The sequence below is a fragment of the Elgaria multicarinata genome, chromosome 5 (assembly GCF_023053635.1).
Source record: "Elgaria multicarinata webbii isolate HBS135686 ecotype San Diego chromosome 5, rElgMul1.1.pri, whole genome shotgun sequence".
In the NCBI taxonomy this organism is placed as follows: Eukaryota; Metazoa; Chordata; class Lepidosauria; order Squamata; family Anguidae; genus Elgaria; species Elgaria multicarinata.
Genome location: NC_086175.1, coordinates 135,067,459 through 135,088,205, shown reverse-complemented (window position 1 = coordinate 135,088,205; position 20,747 = coordinate 135,067,459). Strand labels below are relative to the sequence as shown.

The 20,747-nt window shown below is 46.2% G+C and overlaps 1 protein-coding gene across 1 annotated transcript in view; it reads right to left on the bottom strand.

Moving 5' to 3' along the window:
* The window catches only part of MOGAT2 (monoacylglycerol O-acyltransferase 2), a 38,476-nt gene that overhangs the window by 8,164 nt on the left and 9,565 nt on the right, over positions 1-20,747 (bottom strand). The window contains exon 2 of the mRNA XM_063127756.1: positions 7,377-7,581. Coding sequence (XP_062983826.1) covers positions 7,377-7,581 — 205 coding nt within the window. The remainder of the gene's footprint in view (positions 1-7,376; positions 7,582-20,747) is intronic.

The window sequence follows — 20,747 nt, the reverse complement described above, 5'->3', positions numbered from 1 at the left end:
TAAAACAAGACAATGCATAACCACTGTTACAATCTTAACTCTAAACTTACAAATACACAATAAATTACAATAAAACCATTGCTACACCAGAAAACAGATGAAACACTTGCCTATTCCGCCCTCAAGCTTGTGCAAATAGATGTGGGGATGACAACAGCGTGGGGAACAGCCAGATCTCGGCTGGGAGGAAGTTCCATAGTCAGGGTGCCCCCACTAGGGTGACCCTATGGAAAGGAGGATAGGGCTCCTGTATCTGTAACAGCTGTATAGAAAAGGGAATTTCAGCAGATGTCATTTGTATGCAGGCAGCACCTGGTGAAATTCCTTCTTCATCACAACAGTTAAAACTGCTGGAGTGACCAGATACAAAAGAGGGCAGGGCTCCTGCAGCTTCAACTGTTGTGATGAAGAAGAAATATCTCCAGGTGCTGCATACATGCAAATGACACCTGCTGAAATTCTCTTTTCTACACAACTGTTGAAGATACAGGAGCCCTGTCCTCCTTTCCATCTGGTCACCCTAGCCCCCCACCAAGAAGGGTCTACTAAGTGTGGTAGCTCCATGGGCCACATTCCTGAAGGCAACAATTCCTCCTGCTGAAGAAATCATCTTGGCCTGCCGTGTATTGACAGAATGGTGGAACAGACCGTCTCTGCAGCAGTAGGACAAGCGAGGAATGTGTCCAGGCCCTTCTTCTCCCAAGGAACCCTGTTGGCAAATGGTATTAGCAGCCCAACTATAGCTCGGTGAAACACCTGATCTCAATGCAGAAGCTCCCAGATTGAGTCTCCAGCTAAAAGGGTGAGGTAGGAAGGAGAGAAAAGGCTTTCCTGGAGATTCCCTCTTGTAGCTCTTCCCAGGATGAAGTCCCACAGGGGTAAAGAGCAAAGCGGGACCAGCCCTACCATTAAGCGAAGTGAAGTAGTTGCTTCAGGCAGCGGATGCCGTGAGATGGCGGCAAGGCATTGGAGGAGAGAAATGTGGGCCATGCAGCCTGCTCCACACACCCCTAAGTTAGCCTGCTGCCTTCAGGTGTAGTGGAAGTTGCTGTCCCATCATGAGCATTAAGGACAGATTCATCTGCTTTTGGACATGGTACGGGAGGGGGGCGCCATCTTGTTTTCTGCCTCAGGCAGCAAAATGGCTTGGGCCAGTCCCGCAGCAAAGAGTTCTGGGGCATGTTCAAGGCTTTCCGGTCATTCGCGGCAGAAGCTTTCATGGACTACTTGAGCCCACCTAGTAAGATGCCTGAAGTCTTATTAGCCTTAGTTGGCAACTGCATAGATACAGAAAGAAGAGGGTTGTGAAACTGGGAGTCGAAATGCCATGAAATATAAAAGGCAGCCATATAGGTCAATGGCATTCCTGTGCATAGCTATGCAGCAGTAAGTCTGTGATACTTCCATGGCGTTTTGGATTTGTGCTTTTAACCTGTTGGTTGTTTTATTATGGTTTTAATCTTTGTGAACCGCCCAGAGAGCTTCAGCTATTGGGCGGTATAAAAGGTAATAAATAAAATAAATAAAATAAATAAATATATAAATAAATGGCAGCCTTTTGCCTCCGATGGCCTTTGAGCTGCACTATTGACATATTCTCTGTCTGTGTGTGGCTCTCTCTGTACCCATGTGCTGGTCAAGGTACAGGTGGAGTACTGCGTCCAGCACAGGGTAGCAGCACATTTTATGAAGGACACAAAGAAACTGGAGCATGTCCAGGAGGAGGTAACCAGGAGGGGTCTGGAAACGGAGTCCTATGAGCAATGATTGAAAGAGCTGGGAGGCCCAGGGCCAATTGACATAGGAGGGCGTTCTCCAGAGGGCATTTTATCAAGGGCTTTCTGTCTTTTTTTTTCCCTTTCTTTTAATCACGAGGTTTTATTTTATTTGAAAATAAGCTTAACGAGATAAAGGCAACAAAAAGAAAAGCAGCGTACGTCATAACTAGGGGTGTGCACGGACCCCCCCACTCCGCTACACTTTAAGATCCACCATTTTCGGATCGGCCCGCTTCGCCCCGCCCCCACTCCGCCTGTGCCCACTCCGCTCCACTCGGAGCTCCGGATCCGGATCGGAGCTCCGGTCCCCCCCCATAGGGGGGGTTACCGGGCCCTGCCGCCATCGCTGCCCATGCGGTGATGGCGGCAGAGCCCGGTAAGGAGGAGGGGGGCCTTACCTGCCTCCATCCGCGGTCCGTCGCCGGCTTCAATTGAGCCCGCGGTTCCACCAGGAAGTCTGGGCCGCAAGTGCAGCCCAGACTTCCTGCTGGAACCACGGGCTCAATTGGAGATGCTGACGGACCGCGGACGGAGGCAGGTAAGGGAGAGGAGGGCGGGGGGCGTTACCGGGCCCTGCTGCTGTCGCCGCATGGGCGACAGCGACAGCGGCAGGGCCTGGTAAACCCCACTTACCTTTCCGGCGGAGCTCCGGATCGAGGCGAAGGATCCGCCTTCACCTCGACCCTCTTCGCCACGCTCCGCCGGCCCCCCAATCCTCTTCGCCTCCGCCTTAAGGGCAGGCGAAGCCCCCCGCTCCGCTACTGCTTCTCCGGTCCGATTAGAAGCGGAGCACATCCCTAGTCATAACAAATCAAAATCACTAAAGGAAAAAAAAAAGGAATTTTCTCATTATAAGCCTTAGTTGTTTATAAAGTTTCTTTTTATAGTTGTTTTTAGGTATATGTTTCTGTGTGTGCTGCATTTTAAAATTGTGGTTTTGAATTTTGAATATTGTTTTTAATTGTTTTAATCTTATGTAACCGCCCAGAGAGCTTCAGCTATGGGACGGTATAGAAATGTACCGTATTTCTTCAATTCTAAGACGCCATCGATTGTAAGACGCACGCTAATTTCAGTACCACCAACAGAAAAAAAAGCTTTGATTCTAAGAAATAATAAACGCAGCCGCGCTTCTAAGACGCACCCTGTTTTCAGAGATGTTTATATGGGGAAAAAGTGTGTCTTAGAATCGAAGAAATAGGGTTAATAATAATAATAATTTCCTAATAGCTATACAGGATCAAGTTATAGTAACTAAGAACTACCAAAAATACATAATAACAGATAACAACGTAACAACAGACCTACGTAGGTAATACCATCAATTCCAAGAAACAATAAACAATGTAACAGGAGGATGTAAAATTCTGGCAGGAATTGACTATACAGACAGACACAATACACCTGCAAAAATAATTCACCAACAACTGGCCATCAAATTCAAACTTATCAAACAACCTACACCACACTATACATACTCACCCGAAACAATCTTGGAAAATGCAGATCATAAAATATACCGGGAGAGAACAATTCATACTGACAAAACAATACTTTGCAACCAACCAGACATAACAGTCACAGACAAAAAAGAAAAACACACATACTTCATTGACATAGCAATACCGAATGACAAAAATGTTGTTGAAAAGGAAGAGGAAAAGAGAGAAAAATATATACCACTGGCCATAGAAGTCAAAGAATTATGGCAACAGGAAAAGGTCACAATTATTCCGTTCGTCACATCAGTCACTGGCTGTCATGTTTAACCCTACTGCCCCTGTTTCGGAAGAAGGGGTTTCAGGTAATCAATCAGAATCAGATTCAGAACTAGAAGATGCAGCGTCAAACACCAGCTAGACCACACCAGTGGGGGAGGAAGCTCTCATGGGCGATTCCCCAGCTGGAAGTCAGCCCCCTCCAGAGCTTATCTCCTCAAGGCCAAATCCTACACATTTGGTGGGAAGTGAGCCTTCTTCCAGAGGTGAGCATCCCGACAAGCTAGCTGATGCAAGGGTCCGCCGGAAGCTCAAACACAGGGCAGAAGGAAGGTGTGAGAAAGTCAGTTCGATTACGCCAGAATCTGCCTCCACACCAGGCTCTCTGAAGTTATGGGCGTTTGGGAAGTGGCTTCCTATTCTTCTTGATTGGACAATTGTCTTGCTTAGTTTGCATAATAATTGCTTAAGGCGTCTTTACAATGAGGTAGACTCTACTCAGGTTAAAGAGACATTTGTTGCTTAATAAAAGCTTTGTAGATTACTTAGCAAGCCTCATCATTTGCCTCCCATTGAAAGTACGAGGGCTTGGGAGAGACATGACACTGGCATCACATCAAAAAACTACACAGAAAACCTTCAGAAGTTGGGCCTACCAAAATACATCCACACCACCATCCAGAAAGCAGTCATACTTAAAACATGCTCAATTGTCAGGAAATTCCTGAATCCGTAAAAGACAGCATGACTTGGCAATGCCCATCATGTCCATCTAGAAAAACCGCCATGAGCAAGAGAGAAGGAAAGGAAAGGAACCTCTCGTGCAAGCACTGAGTCATTACTGACTCTTGAAGGGACGCCAGCTTTCGCTGACATTTTCTTGGCAGGCCTTATAGCGGTGTGGTTTGCCGTTGCCTTCCCCGTCCGTTATTCCCTTTCCCCCAGCTAACTGGGTACTCATTTTACCGACCTCGGGAGGATGGAAGGCTGAATCGACCCGAGCCGGCTGCCTGAGAACCAGCTTCCGCTGGGATCGAACTCAGGCCGTGGGGAGAGTTTCAGCTGCAGAAACTGCTGTTTTACCGCTCTGCGCCACACGAGGCTCAAGCAAGAAAGAGACGAATAATAATAATAATAATAATAATCTATATAAATAAAAATGTAAATGTTCGTTTGTTCCTAATCTAAAATCTCCGAAAGTTCTTCACCGATTGCTTTGAAATTTTGACACAACGTTGCATTCGAATACGCGCGTGTTTTTATGTAACTATATTATAGATGGGGACAAAAGTGTGTCTTAGAATCGAAGAAATAGGGTATATAAAAGCCCAGAGGCCTCCTCCAAGCCACTTATGCAAATAGGAGAGAAGTCATTGTGACATCACCAACCAGTAGGCCACTGCCTCTGCCTTCTCTCCTATTTCCATGTTCTCTCCTATTTGGCGCCATCTAGCGATGTTTCTTGGAACTGCGGCCTTCTATGGAAGTTCCAAGTTCTGAAGAAAGGTAACTGCCAGGAGATTCCGGCCTAGCAGAGGGGCCAAAATCCACTAACCTCCTCACCACACCTGTGACAGGTAAAAACATTCTTTTTAATCTAAAATCTCTGAAAGTTCTTTACCGATTGCTTTGAAATTTTGACACAACGTTGCATTCGAATACGCGCGTGTTTTTGTATACCTATATTATATAGATGTCACACCTGTGACAGGTAAAAACATGCTTTTTTTGAAAAACAGTGCCATCTGTTGGACATAAAAGGAACACATGCTGGTCAGGCTGGAAGATACATAAGCAGCAACGAATTCTTTCATTTCCTATACATGAACGAAGTCCAGCTGTTGTTCACTTAGCAGTACATCTAGAAAATGGACAACACATTTATTTCACAGCTGCAAATGTGCAACAAATAGCCCTGAATCCACTGGCTACAACATTAACTGCTTTCTTCACGTTATGTCAAAATGACGCGTGCTTCGTTCCATGTAGAATTGTGTCGTGAACAAAATTACAACACGGGTGATCTTTTGTCGTATGTGCAATCAAATATTCCTAAGCTAACACTTGAGCAAAATGGCATTTACGATCAAATAATGCAAACTGTCAATAACGGGGTTGGAGAAATCTTCTTCTTAGATGCGCCAGGAGGAACTGGTAAAATGTTCCTAATTACATTGATTCTGGCAGCAATTCGATCCCAAAATGACATAGCCTTAGCTCTTGCGTCGTCCGGAATAGCTGCGACATTGCTACCAGGCGGAAGAACTGCTCATTCTGCTTTGAAATTGCCATTGAACATGCAATTCATTGAAACTCCCACGTGCAACATTTCCAAAGCATCCGGCATGGGAAAAGTATTGCAAAAATGCAAACTTATTGTTTGGGATGAATGCACAATGGTGCACAAAAAATCGCTTGAGGCTCTTGATCGCTCATTGCAAGATTTGCGTGGAAACATCAGACCATTTTGGAACGCATTAATATTGCTTGCAGGAGATTTCAGGCAAACATTACCTGTAATTCCTCAATCGACACCAGCGCACGAAATAAACGCTTCCCTCAAATACTCTACTTTGTGGCGACACGTAAAGACATTAAAATTAACTACAAATATGCGTGCCCAGCTGCAAAACGATCGATCAGCTGAGATATTCTCATGTCAATTGCTGGAAATTGGGAACGGAAAGGTGCCGGTTGATCTGACCTCAAGACGAATTTCATTGCCTCATAACTTCTGCAATTTAGTGACGTCAAAAGAAGAATTGGTTCAAAAAGTATTTCCTAATATTCAAACCAATTATAAGAATCACGATTGGCTGAGTGAACGAGCTATTCTTGCGGCCAAGAACAAAGACGTCTACGAACTTAACAATATTATTCAGTCTAACATTCAAAGCGAGGCAGTCACATACAAGTCCGTCAACACTGTTGTGGAAGCAGATGAAGCGGTTAATTATCCAACAGAATTTTTGAATTCACTCGATCTGCCAGGGATGCCACCGCACGTACTGCAATTGAAAATCGGCGTGCCAATTATCATGTTGCGAAATATCAACCAGCCAAAGCTTTGCAACGGCACGCGGCTTGCAGTAAAAAAATTACTAAGCAACGTCGTAGAAGCAACAGTCTTGACAGGACCTTTCAAAGGTGAAGATGTCCTCATTCCTCGCATTCCTATGATTCCAACAGATATGCCATTTCAATTTAAGAGATTGCAATTCCCCATTCGATTGGCGTTTGCAATCACCATCAACAAAGCTCAGGGCCAATCTTTAAAATTGTGCGGTTTAGATCTAGACACAGATTGCTTCTCACATGGACAATTATATGTTACGTGTTCTAGAGTCGGCAAACCAGACAATCTCTATATCTACACAGACAATGGAACAACTAAAAATATTGTATACCCACAAGCATTGTGAAATTAAACATATTAGAAACGTGCGCTTTCTCTTTTCTTTCTTTTCCATTTAACCAGACTGAGCCACAGCAACGCGTGGCCGGGTACAGCTAGTAATAATAATAATAATAATAATAATAATAATGGTACGCTTATGGAACATCTAAAATAAAATGGCCTAAGTAAAGAGTTAAAGGTTGATTGATTGATTGATTGCATTTTTATACCGCCCAATTGCCAAAGCTCTAATGAAAGTAAAAATACAGGTTTTACAAAGATATTTAATGAAAGTAAAAATACAGGTTTTACTACTTCCAGACTATATTTTACATGGCGGAGCTTAAAAATTATTTATTTATTTATTATATTTTTATACTGCCCAATAGCCGAAGCTCTCTGGGCAGTTCACAAAAATATGCCCCCGCCTTTCTCCATCCAGATCCTGCCTTAGAGCACTCCTGTGTGGAGTGCTCTGCTTACCTCCGCTCATCAAGTAGTCACGAAAGAAAGGGATTCGGAACCAGATGTTCAGCATCAACATGTAAGGGGTCAGTCCTGGAAAGAGCTGGGAAAATCCTGTCGCTTCGGTGCAGAAGTTGATGAAGGCACCAGCTACCAGGACCCCATGGGGATGGAAGCCGAAGATGTAGTTCTTGGTAGGATCCAATGCCACCGTCTTCACCAGCTGTAAGACCAAAGTCATTTAGGATTCTTGCAGGCTCCCATAATCCGTTCGGAACATAAGAAGATTCCTGCATTGAGCAGGGGGTTGGACTCAATGGCCTTATAGGCCCCTTCCAACTCTTCTATTCTATGATTCTATGAAGAACCCTAATTGCTGGGTCAGACCAAGGGTCCATCTAGTCCAGCATTCTGGCCAGCCAGCTGTCTATCAGGGAACCACAAGCAGGACATGAGTGCAACAACACCCTCCAGCCCATGTTCCCCAGCAACTGGAGATTGCTGACCTAGGCTCTTTCTAAGGAATGCTGGAGAAATTATGACTGATTCACGCAACTTTTGTGCTACCACAAGTTTGACTTTTTCAGTAGTACTCTTGGTTGTCAGAATGCTCTGCTATTCCTCTGAGACTACTGTAACATGTTAGCACTTAGTCCCAACAGTGTGATCGGTGCAGTACATTTATTTGCTCAACCCGAAGAACTTTGAACAATATACCCCCAGACTTCTAAATTTATTTATTTATTTATTTATTTAATTACATTTATATCCCTTTCCTGGGCAAGGTGCTTGAGCGGGTGGTTGCAGGACAACTCCAGGCACTCTTGAATGAAACGGATTATCTAGATCCATTTCGATCGGGTTTCAGGCCTGGTTTTGGAACGGAAACTGCCTTGGTCGCCCTGTGGGATGACCTCTGTCGGGAGAGAGACAGGGGGAGTGCGACCCTGTTGGTTCTCCTGGACCTCTCAGCGGCCTTCGATACCATCGACCATGGTATCCTTCTGGATAGGTTGTCTGAGCTGGGAGTGGGAGGTACTGCGTTGCAGCGGTTCCGCTCCTACTTGGATGGCCGATTCCAGAAGGTGGTGCTGGGGGATTATTGCTCTGTGCCGTGGCTCCTAAGCCATGGGGTTCCGCAGGGCTCTATTTTATCCCCTATGCTGTTTAACATATACATGAAGCCGCTGGGGGAGGTTATCCGGAGATGTGGACTGAGGTGTCATCAATATGCGGATGATACCCAGCTCTACCTTTCCTTTTCATCAAACCCAGGTGAGGCAGTGACTGCTCTGAACCAGTGCCTGGGCACTTTAATGGACTGAATGAGGGCTAACAAACTGAGACTCAATCCAGACAAGACGGAAGTACTGTTAGCGGGTGGTTCATTTGTCCGGCGAGGTGATGTTTGCCCTGTCCTGGACGGGGTTGCACTCTCCCTAAAGGATCGGGTCCGTAGTTTGGGGGTGCTCTTGGATCCAGAACTGTCACTTGAGGCACAGGTGAACTCAGTGGCAAAGAGCACCTTTTATCAGCTCAGGCTGATATACCAGCTGCGCCCTTATCTGGACAGAGATAGCCTAGCTACAGTTATCCATGCTCTGATAACTTCTCGTTTGGATTACTGCAACGCGTTATACGTGGGGCTGCCTTTGAAAACGGTCCGGAAACTTCAACTGGTACAAAACAGGGCAGCACGCTTACTAACAGGGACTGGCCGACGAGACCACATTACGCCAGTCCTTTTACAACTTCATTGGCTGCCAGTCCAGGTCCGGGCCCAATTCAAAGTGCTGGTATTGACATTTAAAGCCCTAAATGGTTTGGGGCCAGGTTATTTGAAGGAACGCCTCCTCCCATATGTACTTACCCGGACCTTAAGATCATCTACAGGGGCCCTTCTCCGTGAGCCCCTGCCAAAGGAAGTGAGGCAGGTGGCTACTAGGAGGAGGGCTTTCTCCGCTGTGGCACCCCGGTTGTGGAACGAGGTCCGCCTGGCGCCTACACTGTACTCCTTTCGTCGCCAGCTGAAGACCTTTTTATTCACTCAGTATTTTAACACTTAATTTTAACTTAAATTTAAATTATACTGTTTTAACTCTGTATTTTAACCTTATATCAATTTTGCTGCGTGGTTTTATCCTGGTTGTGCTTTTCATACTGTATTTTGTATTTGTGTTTTTAACCTGTAGGTTGTTTTATGATGGGTTTAATTTTTGTGAACCGCCCAGAGAGCTTCGGCTATTGGGCGGTATAAAAATGTAATAAATAAATAAATAAATAAATACCGCCCCACAGCCGAAGCTCTCTGGGTGGTTCACAAAAGCTAAAAACAGTAAACATTAAAAATATACAAAATTTAAAAGCCATTAGAGACATGAAAACAGTATAAAAACAGCAGCAGCCATTTAAGCAACAATACTGGGGTCCATTAAAAAACAAACTTAGCGTTCAATGCCTTTAAATGCCTGGGAGAAGAGGAAAGTCTTGACCTGGCACCTGAAAGATAACAATGTTGGCGCCAGGCGAGCCTCGTCGGGGAGATCATTCCACAGTCAGGGGGCCACCACTGAAAAGGCCCTCTCCCTTGTTGCCATCCTCCGAGCTTCCCTCGGAGTAGGCACTCGGAGGACGGCCTTAGATGTTGAGCACAGTGTCCAGGTAGGTTCATGTCGGGAGAGGCGTTCTATCAGGTATTGCGGTCCCAAGCTGAATTACAATCAAAAGCACATTTTAATGCCAGAATGGCAGTACTTTTAGAGGTGTCTTAAACCTGGGGCCTGATTTACTCATGACCCACACCAAAAAGGTGCGAGGATACCAGTATGACTCAAGTCCACATGTGAAAGAATGATGTACACTGTATTGATGGAAAGATAAGCTTACACATGAACCAAGAGCAAGCCCCTTTGGATTTTATAGGTGTCTCTCTGAAATTCCAGAAACTGTCAGAAGACGCACATCCATCCATCCCTTCACCAAGGAGAAAAAAAGGTGGTGCTTAACTTTTGGGCAGGAAAGAGAGCTTCTCACAGCCAAGAAGAACAGATCAGAAGGAAATTCTGAAATGTACAGGCAACCTCTGAGCATTATCTGTTTGGAATTAGTAGCAAGGAACACTAACCTTCACTATATTTGTGTACAGCTATGTAAACCAAGTCTAATGTCATAATAGTTGACAACTATTCTTCTAAACACACACACAGAGCATATGGCTCTATGAAAAGTTCACACTTAACTCCTTGCCATCCTCTTCCATGAGGATGCAGGACATGGAATAACGGGCTCAAGTTAAAGGAAGCCAGATTCCAGCTGGACATCAGGAAAAACTTCCTGACTGTTAGAGCAGTATGACAATGGAATCAGTTACCTAGGGAGGTGGTGGGCTCTCCCACACTAGAGGCCTTCAAGAGGCAGCTGGACAACCACCTGTCAGGGATGCTTTAGGGTGGATTCCTGCATTGAGCAGGGGGTTGGACTCAATGGCCTTGTAGGCCCCTTCCAACTCTGCTATTCTATGATTCTATGATTCTGTGATTCTATGAAAATCCACCACGGGCAATGAGCTAGCCATCATTGATCTGGTCATGTCTCTGCAACAATCAACTTTATCTTCTCCGGGGGGGTGGGGGAGGCTGGAAAATGCATGTTGCGATGTGACACATTCTGGAGAGCTGCTTTAGAGTTCTGACTTGTTTTGTCACAAACCTGGAGCAGATTCAAAGCCCCACTGACAGTGGAGCCACCAGCCTCTACTGGCTGAACCTCTTTCAGCTAAAGGGGCCAAATTCGATTCTGGAGAATATCTTGGGGGCATGTTCCAGGGGTGAATGAAAAGGGATGTGGCCAATGCCAGAATATTTTAGCATTTTAGCCTTTTAGATTGTGTGGGTGGGGGAACAGCACAAATGCTGAGAAAGTACGAAATGATTGGCAGGAGGGGGGTGGAGTGGAGTCATGGGGAGGGTCATGTGACCATCAGGGGAGCCCCAGAGGTTCAGATTGGGACCCCAGCTTTCAGGTTCCATGTAATGGTGTGCATTGGTGATTGTGGCTAAAGAAAGTCTCCTATCCGAAAACAGGTATTTATTTATTTATTTATTACATTTTTATACCGCCCAATAGCCGAAGCTCTCTGGGCAGCTCATAGCAGGACTTTCCCCCATTTCTTAAAATCCCCCCCACCCCGGGTGTATGTGTAATTTTGGCAGAAATATAGCTGGGGGAAAGTTTGACCTTTCCCTGCCAAAGTGTAGCGGGCTCAATCCAAATTGGGACTGTGCGCACACTGATGAAAAGAAAAATATCAGGCTCAGATGTGCCTACACAATTAGCAGAATGTTCCTCTTCTCCACACAAAGGTCTCACAAATCCACTTCATCTTAATTGTAACTTCTATCCCATGCTGCTGTTGCTTATCTTTTCTACCAGGTGTTCTAACTATGCCTATATATTTTAAATATGTGTATGTTTTATTTATTTTTATTTATTTTATTTATTAAACTTATATACCACTCCCATAGGCAGGGCTCTCTGGGCGGTTTACAGAAATTTAAATAACTCTTTTAGCCTGTTTGTATAAATGAACAAATGACTGTGATTTTATGGTTTTAAATTAATGACTGTGGGTATTGTTTCTATTGGATCCGTAACCGCATAATAAAAACATATGTATGTATGAATGTTATTTATTTATTTATTTATTCATTTATTTATTTTATTTAAAACATTTGTATCCCACCCTATATCATTAAGATTTCAGGGTGGCATACAGATAAAAGCCTATAGTATAAAACAATAAATATGCACAGCTAAAAACAAATTAAACCATGAACCAAGTTAAAACAATATATAATTTCAAAGCATTAAAAACAATTAAAATAGTTAAAACAATGTGCCATTTCTGTTAGAAGCCTGGCCTTCAGCATCTTCCTAAGGAGGACTCCGAGGCCCATAAGCCACTAGTCACACACACCCCCACTTCATGGAAAACCATCTGCACCCCTTCAGATACCATTCCAGCCTGAGGACACAGCTGTCCCTGCAAGCTGAGACTCCGAGGACAGCTCCCAGAAATATCAGCTAGTATCTCGCTCTCCAAGGTCCTGACTGTGCCCTAGCTGATGTGCTAAGAACTGGGAACAGCCATGCTCTAGGCCGCTTCCCCTGGGCCCCCAGCCTAACAAGGACAGGAATGAAGTGGCTGGAAGCCTGAACAGCAGCGTGCCATACTGCAACATTTTATTGCAGGCCTCAGTGTTTTCCTTCCTTCCAACTGTGTCCAAATAGTGCTTCAATCCTGTTCACTTAGAGTTGTCTAGAAACCTTCCTGCAGGCCAAGACATTGGCCTCAGGCAATGCCACTTAGCAGACAAGAAAATTGGTCATTTTTTCCTCTGCGCTATTACAGAGTCCCACCCACTTGTCCAGGGAGCCAGCAAGTAGGTGAGCAAGTGAGCAGGAAAAGGAGAAATGGGTTCTCAGGATACAAAATTTACCCCGTTTACTAACAGGGACTGGCTGGCGAGATCACATTATGCCAGTCCTTTTACAACTTCATTGGCTGCCAGTCCAGGTCCGAGCCTGATTCAAAGTGCTGGTATTGACATTTAAAGCCCTAAACAGTTTGGAGCCAGGTTATTTGAAGGAACGCCTCCTCCCGTATGTACCTGCCCGGACCTTAAGATCATCTACAGGGGCCCTTCTCCGTGAGCCCCTGCCAAAGGAAGTGAGGCAAGTGGCTACCAGGAGGAGGGCCTTCTCTGCTGTGGCACCCCGGTTGTGGAATGAGCTCCTCAGAGAGGTCCGCCTGGCACCTACACTGTACTCCTTTCGTCGCCAGCTGAAGACCTTTTTATTCTCTCAGTATTTTAACACTTAATTTTAACTTAAATTTAAATTTTACTGTTCTAATTCTGTATTTTAATTTTATATCAATTTTGCTGCATGGTTTTTATCCTGGTTGTGCTTTTTATACTGTATTTTGTATTTGTGCTTTTAACCTGTTGGTTGTTTTATTATGGTTTTTTATTTTTGTGAACCGCCCAGAGAGCTTCGGCTATTGGGCGGTATAAAAATATAATAAATAAATAAATAAAATGTTTATTTTCACAAAGCCCGACGCATTTTGGCCTGTACTTTATTTGAAGACCTTCTTCGGGGGGTTGTTAGAATTACCGTAGATGATGTACATGAGATAACTATTTTGCTAGAAGAAATTCTGCAGACCCTATCTTCTAACAACCCCCTGTGGAATAAAGTACAGGCTGAAACATGTTGGGCTTTGTGAAAATAAATGTTTTGCATCCCGAGGACCCGTTCCTCCTTTTTCTGAACTGTGCCGGAGGTCCTCCTCCTGGACCCTTGGCATCTACCCAGGGACGGTGCCAGACTATTTTGCGCCCAGGCAAGATGAGCTACTTGCACCACCACCCCAAATTGCGCGGAAGTCCGAACGTGTGCACCGAGTGGAGAGCTGGGACTGGCTCACTTCGATTTGGGACCGAGCCGTCTGGAATTCACCGGGACTTACTTCCATGCAAACGCAATCCGCTATGCAGCCTGGCATCCCGATCCCCTCCGCACGTTTACTCGGGGGAATAAGGCTTCCGAGTAAGGAGGCATAGGCGGATCGGGCCACACTGGTGCCTCCCAGTGCAACACTTTCTCGGATGCAAGTCCCGTTGATCCACGTGCGCAGGATCGGGAAGCAGGAGAGTTTGCCTTGCGAGGAGTCCACAAGTCCCTCACTTTCCTGGGGGAAGGGAGAGGGAGTTCCGCTGGCCCGCCTGCCTGGACATCGCGGCCTGTTTGAGGAGAGAGGCGAGGCGACTCGGTGCCCTTTCCTCGGGAGTAAGGCAGAGGCTGGCTTGGGCCAAGGGCGAGCTCGCCACGTGCTTTTTCTTCTTCTTCTGGCGGTGGCCTCCCGGCTCTGGGAGAGCGGCTTCCGGGCAGCTAGAGCAGCTCTGGGAGGGCGGCTTCCAGGCGGAAGTCCGAATGTGGAGCTGCCCCCCCCCCAGTGTCCCTGGCTTCAGCTGGGCGGGCACAGGGCGCCTTCTCGCCCGCCCAGGCCCAACTGAATCCTCAGGCCAGGCCAGCTCACAGCCAACAATGCGCATGAGTGCTGCGCGGCACCCGGCGCCCCTCTTAGCTTGGCGCTGTAGGCGGCCGCCTGAGTGGCCTCTATGGTAGCACCGGCCCTGCATCTACCTGCAGATGCCAACCTCTGGCACCAGCACCGAATAACCACAGCAGCTGGCACCCAGCCATGCCACTCAAACCCACGTAGTCCTAACACAACACTGTGCAGAATGCCGCCCATCCCTTCCAAGGATGAGAAACACATTGTCACAACAAGACAAGGCCCACGTGCCCCCATAAGAAAGAGGGGAGCAACGTCAAAGCAGCTAGAGGCTATAAAATGCAGCAGCAGGGCTATGAGCGCGCCACGCGGAGCCCTGCTCAAATTTGCTGCCCCAGGCAACGGTGGCGCATGGCCTCAGTTATCATGCCGGCCCTGTTGCCGTGCCTCTAGTTGTCACGGTGGATTTTCCATGTGTTCCAGAGCGTTGTTGACTGTACCCATGTGCCCGCTCAAGCACCCTCTCCTAATGAAGAACAAGCCGTCCCTTTGGCCGCCTCGTTGCACAGGTGGCCATTAGTCCAAATGGGGATTGGTTTCACAGATTGTCTCTGCACTGCGGGGCGGGGGGGGCATGTTCTCTGCATCATTTTCAGCCCTGGCAGCTACATCTGATGTCAACTGGGGGATATCTAAGTCATGGTAGGGAAAAGGCAATCCCAGAAGTGAGATCGCTGGGGATTTGGAGGTGGAGGGGTTCACCTCTCCCATCTCCAGAAGATGTCTGCTCTGGCCATCTTCTGACAGGTCTTCTTTTCTCAGCAGTCCAGCTGAGAAAAGTAGGTAGTGATGCTGCATGCTGGATTTGCAGGCTGCACGCCACCTGTGGGCCATGGGTTGTGCACCCCTGATCAAAGGTTTTCCTTCCAGAGCCAGTGTGTAGTGGACTGGGACCTGGGAGATCATAGAATCATAGAATAGTAGAGTTGGAGAGGGCCTACAAGGCCATTGAGTCCAACCCCTTGCTCAATGCAGGAATCCGCTTTAAAGTATCCCGGACAGATGGCTGTCCAGCTGTCGAGGCCTCGAGTGTGGGAGAGCCCACCACCTCCCTAGGTAACTGGTTCCATTTTTGTACCGCTCTAACAGTCAGGAAGTTTTTCCTGATGTCCCGCCGGAATCTGGCTTCCTTTAACTTGAGCCCGTTATTCCGTGTCCTGCACTCTGGAAGAATCGAGAAGAGATCCTGGCCCTCCTCTGTGTGACAACCTTTTAAGGATTTGAAGAGTGCTATCATGTCTCCCCTCCATCTTCTCTTCTCCAGGCTCAACATGCCCAGTTCTTTCAGTCTCTCTTCATAGGGCTTTGTTTCCAGACCCCTGATCATCCTGGTTGCCCTCCTCTGAACACGCTCCAGCTTTTCTGCATCCTTCTTGAAGTGTGGAGTCCAGTCCAGGTTCTACTCCCTACATAGGCCACGAATCATCCTGGGTGGCTTTGGACCGATCACAGCCTAACCTACATCACAGGGTTGTTATGAGGATAAAGTGGAGAGGAAGAGAAGGATCACGTAAGCTACTTCAGCTACTTTGGAGGGGGTGGGAACAGGATCGAAATGTAACAATAAAACAGATAAAAGGCAGAGGGCAGTTAGCTCTGCTTCAGAATAGCTTCATGCACTGGGTTGAAAAGCATGTTGCTTTGCACACATACGTGCATGTGTGGATACATACACATACAAACCCAGAGCCCTGAATAGGGTTATCCGGATTTTGTGAAATCCGTCCTGTGTGTTTCATGGATAGTGCAGTATCATTTGTTGCAGCGTCCGTTCACGGACAGATTTGAGGTATTTGGTTTTGGTTTTCCATTATGCCGAAAAATAATTCCATAAGAAAGTTTGCAACAATTGACGTAATTTATGTTAGTGTGCAACATTTAGCATATTGTCACCCATTCCATTCGACACATACACATACAGAGGTCAGGATCTCTTCTCGATCCTCCCAGAGTGCAGGACACGGAATAACGGGCTCAAGTTGAAGGAAGCCAGATTCCAGCTGGACATCAGGAAAAACTTCCTGACTGTTAGAGCAGTACGACAATGGAATCAGTGACCTAGGGAGGTGGTGGGCTCTCCCACACTAGAGGCCTTCAAGAGGCAGCTGGACAACCATCTGTCAGGGATGCTTTAGGGTGGATTCCTGCATTGAGCAGGGGGTTGGACTCGATGGTCTTATAGGCCCCTTCCAACTCTGCTATTCTATGATTCTATGACTTTTCCACGTGTATATTTTCTCACAACACTTTTGCAATTCCCCCGTGGCAATTGCATGTGCCTCGGTTCACAACTTGGGAATTACTTGAGTTAGATAACCTAATAGCCGTTCCCCTGTCCAATTTCTAAGAACCTTCCTCTCCTGGGAGTTAATTTATCACCAGCTGCTTCACGCACTCTCAGTTTTCGACTGTTTACTCTCTGCTCATCATATTCTTCATCCAAGGTTCCTTCTGATTAATGACACTTTTACAGGATGTTTGCCCTGAGCCGCCGTGGTTCTCCGTCTGCACCATTGTTTGTTTTTCCTGACAGAGTCCTTCCAGCAGAGTAGAATCAGATGGAAATGTTCTCATGTTTTGTCATGTGCTCATGGAGGAACATCTGCTTTCATGTTTGGCTTCCTTTCTTGCCCTGCTAGATGCCCTCCCCCCTCCCCAAGCAAACACAAAAAGCACCACAGTCCAGCAAATTCTGCATTTAAAATAAGCTTAATTCTGCAACATATGTATGCCATGTATTTCATAGAATCATAGAATCATAGAATAGCAGAGTTGGAAGGGGCCTACAAGGCCATCGAGTCCAACCCCCTGCTCAATGCAGGAATCCACCCTAAAGCATCCCTGACAGATGGTTGTCCAGCTGCCTCTTGAAGGCCTCTAGTGTGGGAGAGCCCACAACCTCCCTAGGTAGCTGATTCCATTTTCGTACCGCTCTAACAGTCAGGAAGTTTTTCCTGATGTCCAGCCGGAATCTGGCTTCCTTTAACTTGAGCCCGTTCTTCCGTGTCCTGCACTCTGGGAGAATCGAGAAGAGATCCTGGCCCTCCTCCGTGTGACAACCTTTTAAGGATTTGAAGAGTGCTATCCTGTCTCCCCTCCATCTTCTTTTCTCCAGGCTAAACATGCCCAGTTCTTTCAGTCTCTCTTCATAGGGCTTTGTTTCCAGACCTCTGATCATCCTGGTTGCCCTCTTCTGAACACGCTCCAGCTTGTCTGCATCCTTCTTGAATTGTGGAGCCCAGAACTGAGCTGATGCAGCCCTTTCTTTGGCCTAGTTTATTCTCCTTCATCTAATTTTTTATTTATTGCATTTCTATGCCGCCCAATAGCCGAAGCTCTCTGGGCGGTTTACAAAATTAAGACAATTCAAGTATAAAACCATAATATAAAATACATTATAAAAACAGCAGCAATGCAAAAATACAAATTTAAAACAGCAAGTTCAAATTAATTTATAGACTGTTAAAATGCTGGGAGAATAAAAACCTGGTGTCTAAAAGCATATAATGTAGGTGCCAAGCGAACCTCCTTAGGGAGCTCATTCCACAGCCGGGGTGCCACAGCAGAGAAGGCCCTGCTCCTGGTAGCCACCTGCCTCACTTTCTTTGGCAGGGGCTCACGGAGAAGGACCCCTGAGGATGACCTTAGGGTCCGGGCAGGTGCATATGGGAGGAGGCGTTCCTTCAGATAGTCTGGCCCCAAGCCGTTTAGGGCTTTAAATGTTAATACCAGCACTTTGAATCGGGCCCGGACCTGGACTGGCAGCCAATGAAGCTGGAAAAGGACTGGCGTGATGTGGTCTCATCGGGCAGTCCCTGTTAGTAAGCGTGCTGCCCTGTTTTGTACCAGTTGAAGTTTCCGGACCGTTTTCAAAGGCAGCCACACGTATAACGCATTGCAGTAATCCAACCATGGATAACTGGAGCTAGGCTATCTCTGTCCAGATAAGGGCATAGTTGGTATACCAGCCTAAGCTGATAAAAGGGGATACCTCGGGTAACGCCTCCTGACACACCATGGGGACAGATAGCATCTTCCTAGCTGAAAGTAACCACCCCAAAAATTGTGAAGCGAGCATAAACGATCAGTACATTCATTAAAGAGTGCATGTTTCTTTTTAATGATTAGCTCTTCATGTTTGCAATGCCCCATCCATCACTCAACTCCTAGTCGCCAGGGTACTAGACTTCTCATTCTAGGAAGAGTACAGATGCTTTACGTAACCCGTCCCGCTCAATATGCAAGGTAATCTCATTTAACGGCTCTTCAGAGTTTGTTGTTTGAAGAAGGCGAAAGGGCAGAGGAAGCAAGAGGTGTGAGCACAGCATTCTCCAGATGATTGGATGGTGAGTTTGAATGTGTGTGCATATTTCTCTCTGGGCCAGGTGGTTCTTTCCAGCTGCCCTGCTCTGCCTCGGAAAACTGTCCAAACACCTGGCAATCACAGTAGCATTTTTCACTTGGTTGTTCAGCTGCCTCTTGAAGGCCTCTAGGGTGGGAGAGCCCACCACCTCCCTAGGTCACTGGTTCCATTGTCGTACTGCTCTGTCGGGAAGTTTTTCCTGATGTCCAGCTGGAATCTGGCTTCCTTTAACTTGAGCCCGTTATTTTAACATGAGCCCATTACTTCTTTATATAGCACTCTTAACACTTCAGCAGCTGTATCCCAGTAGAATGCTTTATGTTGAAGTAGCTCCTACCGTCAGCGTCCCTGAAAATGTTTAGTCTTCCAAGTGTGCCAGGAGCAAGCTGATAGAACTCAGGCCCAGAGCTGTAATCCAGAATTAATCTGAGGAAGGAGGCCCAAGGCAAATAAATTGGAAGTCCCAAGTATGTTGGCTAATCCAAGAAGGAATAATATTAAAGACCACCACACAAAAGCAAACCAAGAGTGGAACTCTAGTTACTCTGATGAACACAGTTCTGACTCTCCAGGACAGAGGAAAGTATGAGGACTGTGCAAGGTTTGGATTTGGAATTCTGAAGCATGGCAGCCATTTATACGGTTTTATACTGTCGTTTTTTATATTTTGTATACTTTTGTTTTTTAACGTCCACTGTTTTTAACTTTTGTAAACCGCCCAGAGAGCTTCGGCTATGGGGTGAATAAATAAATTCAATTAGAGCGGCTCTGGGCCGCCATTTGCAGCTAAGAGCAGGCCCTGCAAAGATTCTCCCAGAACTAGGGAGCCCTACCTGCCTTTGATAATCCCTTCCACTTTTGCAAAAGGAGGGAGAAATGCCAGGGAACACCGGCTGCTAGAGATATGGGCAGATGCAGATTTTATTTATCTGTTTTTTAATTTCTGTATCCCACCTTTCTGCTTAAACTAGCGTTCAAGGCAGCTGACAGTAACTGAGAAAAAACTACAGAGGTATAATTAAAAAGCATAAATTAAAAATGCATCCAATAAAAGACACAGTTAGCAAAACACAGATGAGAATAAAAGACAAATAATACAGACCAAGACGAAAGGAATAACAGCACGCACTAAATTCAAAACCCAGTTCAGCAGCAAATGGTCTTAGATGCCTGCTTGAATAAATATCTGTCAGTGGGAGGACAACAGAGATTAAGCTAGACTGGCATCTCTTGGCAGGGAGTTCCAAAGCCTGGGAGCAGCCGCCGAGAAAGTCCTGGCCCATGCTCCCATCAAATCTGCCTCTGATAGTTGACGTGACAGAGAGAAGAGCCTTTCCTAAGGATATTAAAACTTGGGCAGGCTCATATGGGAGAATGTGGTCTTTCCAATGGCCTGGTGCTAGGGTGGCCACTTGGGAATCGCTTAAAAAAAAGAGAGGACATGCATCACCAATTTGCATAAATTTGCATTAAATTTGCATATGCTAGTGTAAACGAATATTTGCAAACTTAGAAATAATCATGGCAATTTAAATAGAAATACAGAACATCTCACCATAGTATGGGTGACTGTCACCAGATGCTGTTGATGGACAACATTAATGTCCCTTTAGCTCTTCCTTCTGGTGGGTCTTTATTTTTAAACCAGATGTGGACGGGACAGTCCTTCAAATACAGGATGCCTTCAAAATAGAGGATGGTCCTCTGTCAAAGAGGGCACCTGAGGCAGTCACAAACTGGAATAGATCTGGGTTTTGCTTAGAATGGTGTGAGGTTTGCTGAATGGGACGAATTCACATTCCAAAGCCCCAAAGTCAAAGCTGGTCCCCTTCGTGGACTTTGTCAGCCACTTTGGGGACCTCAAAGCATGCTACTAAACACTAGA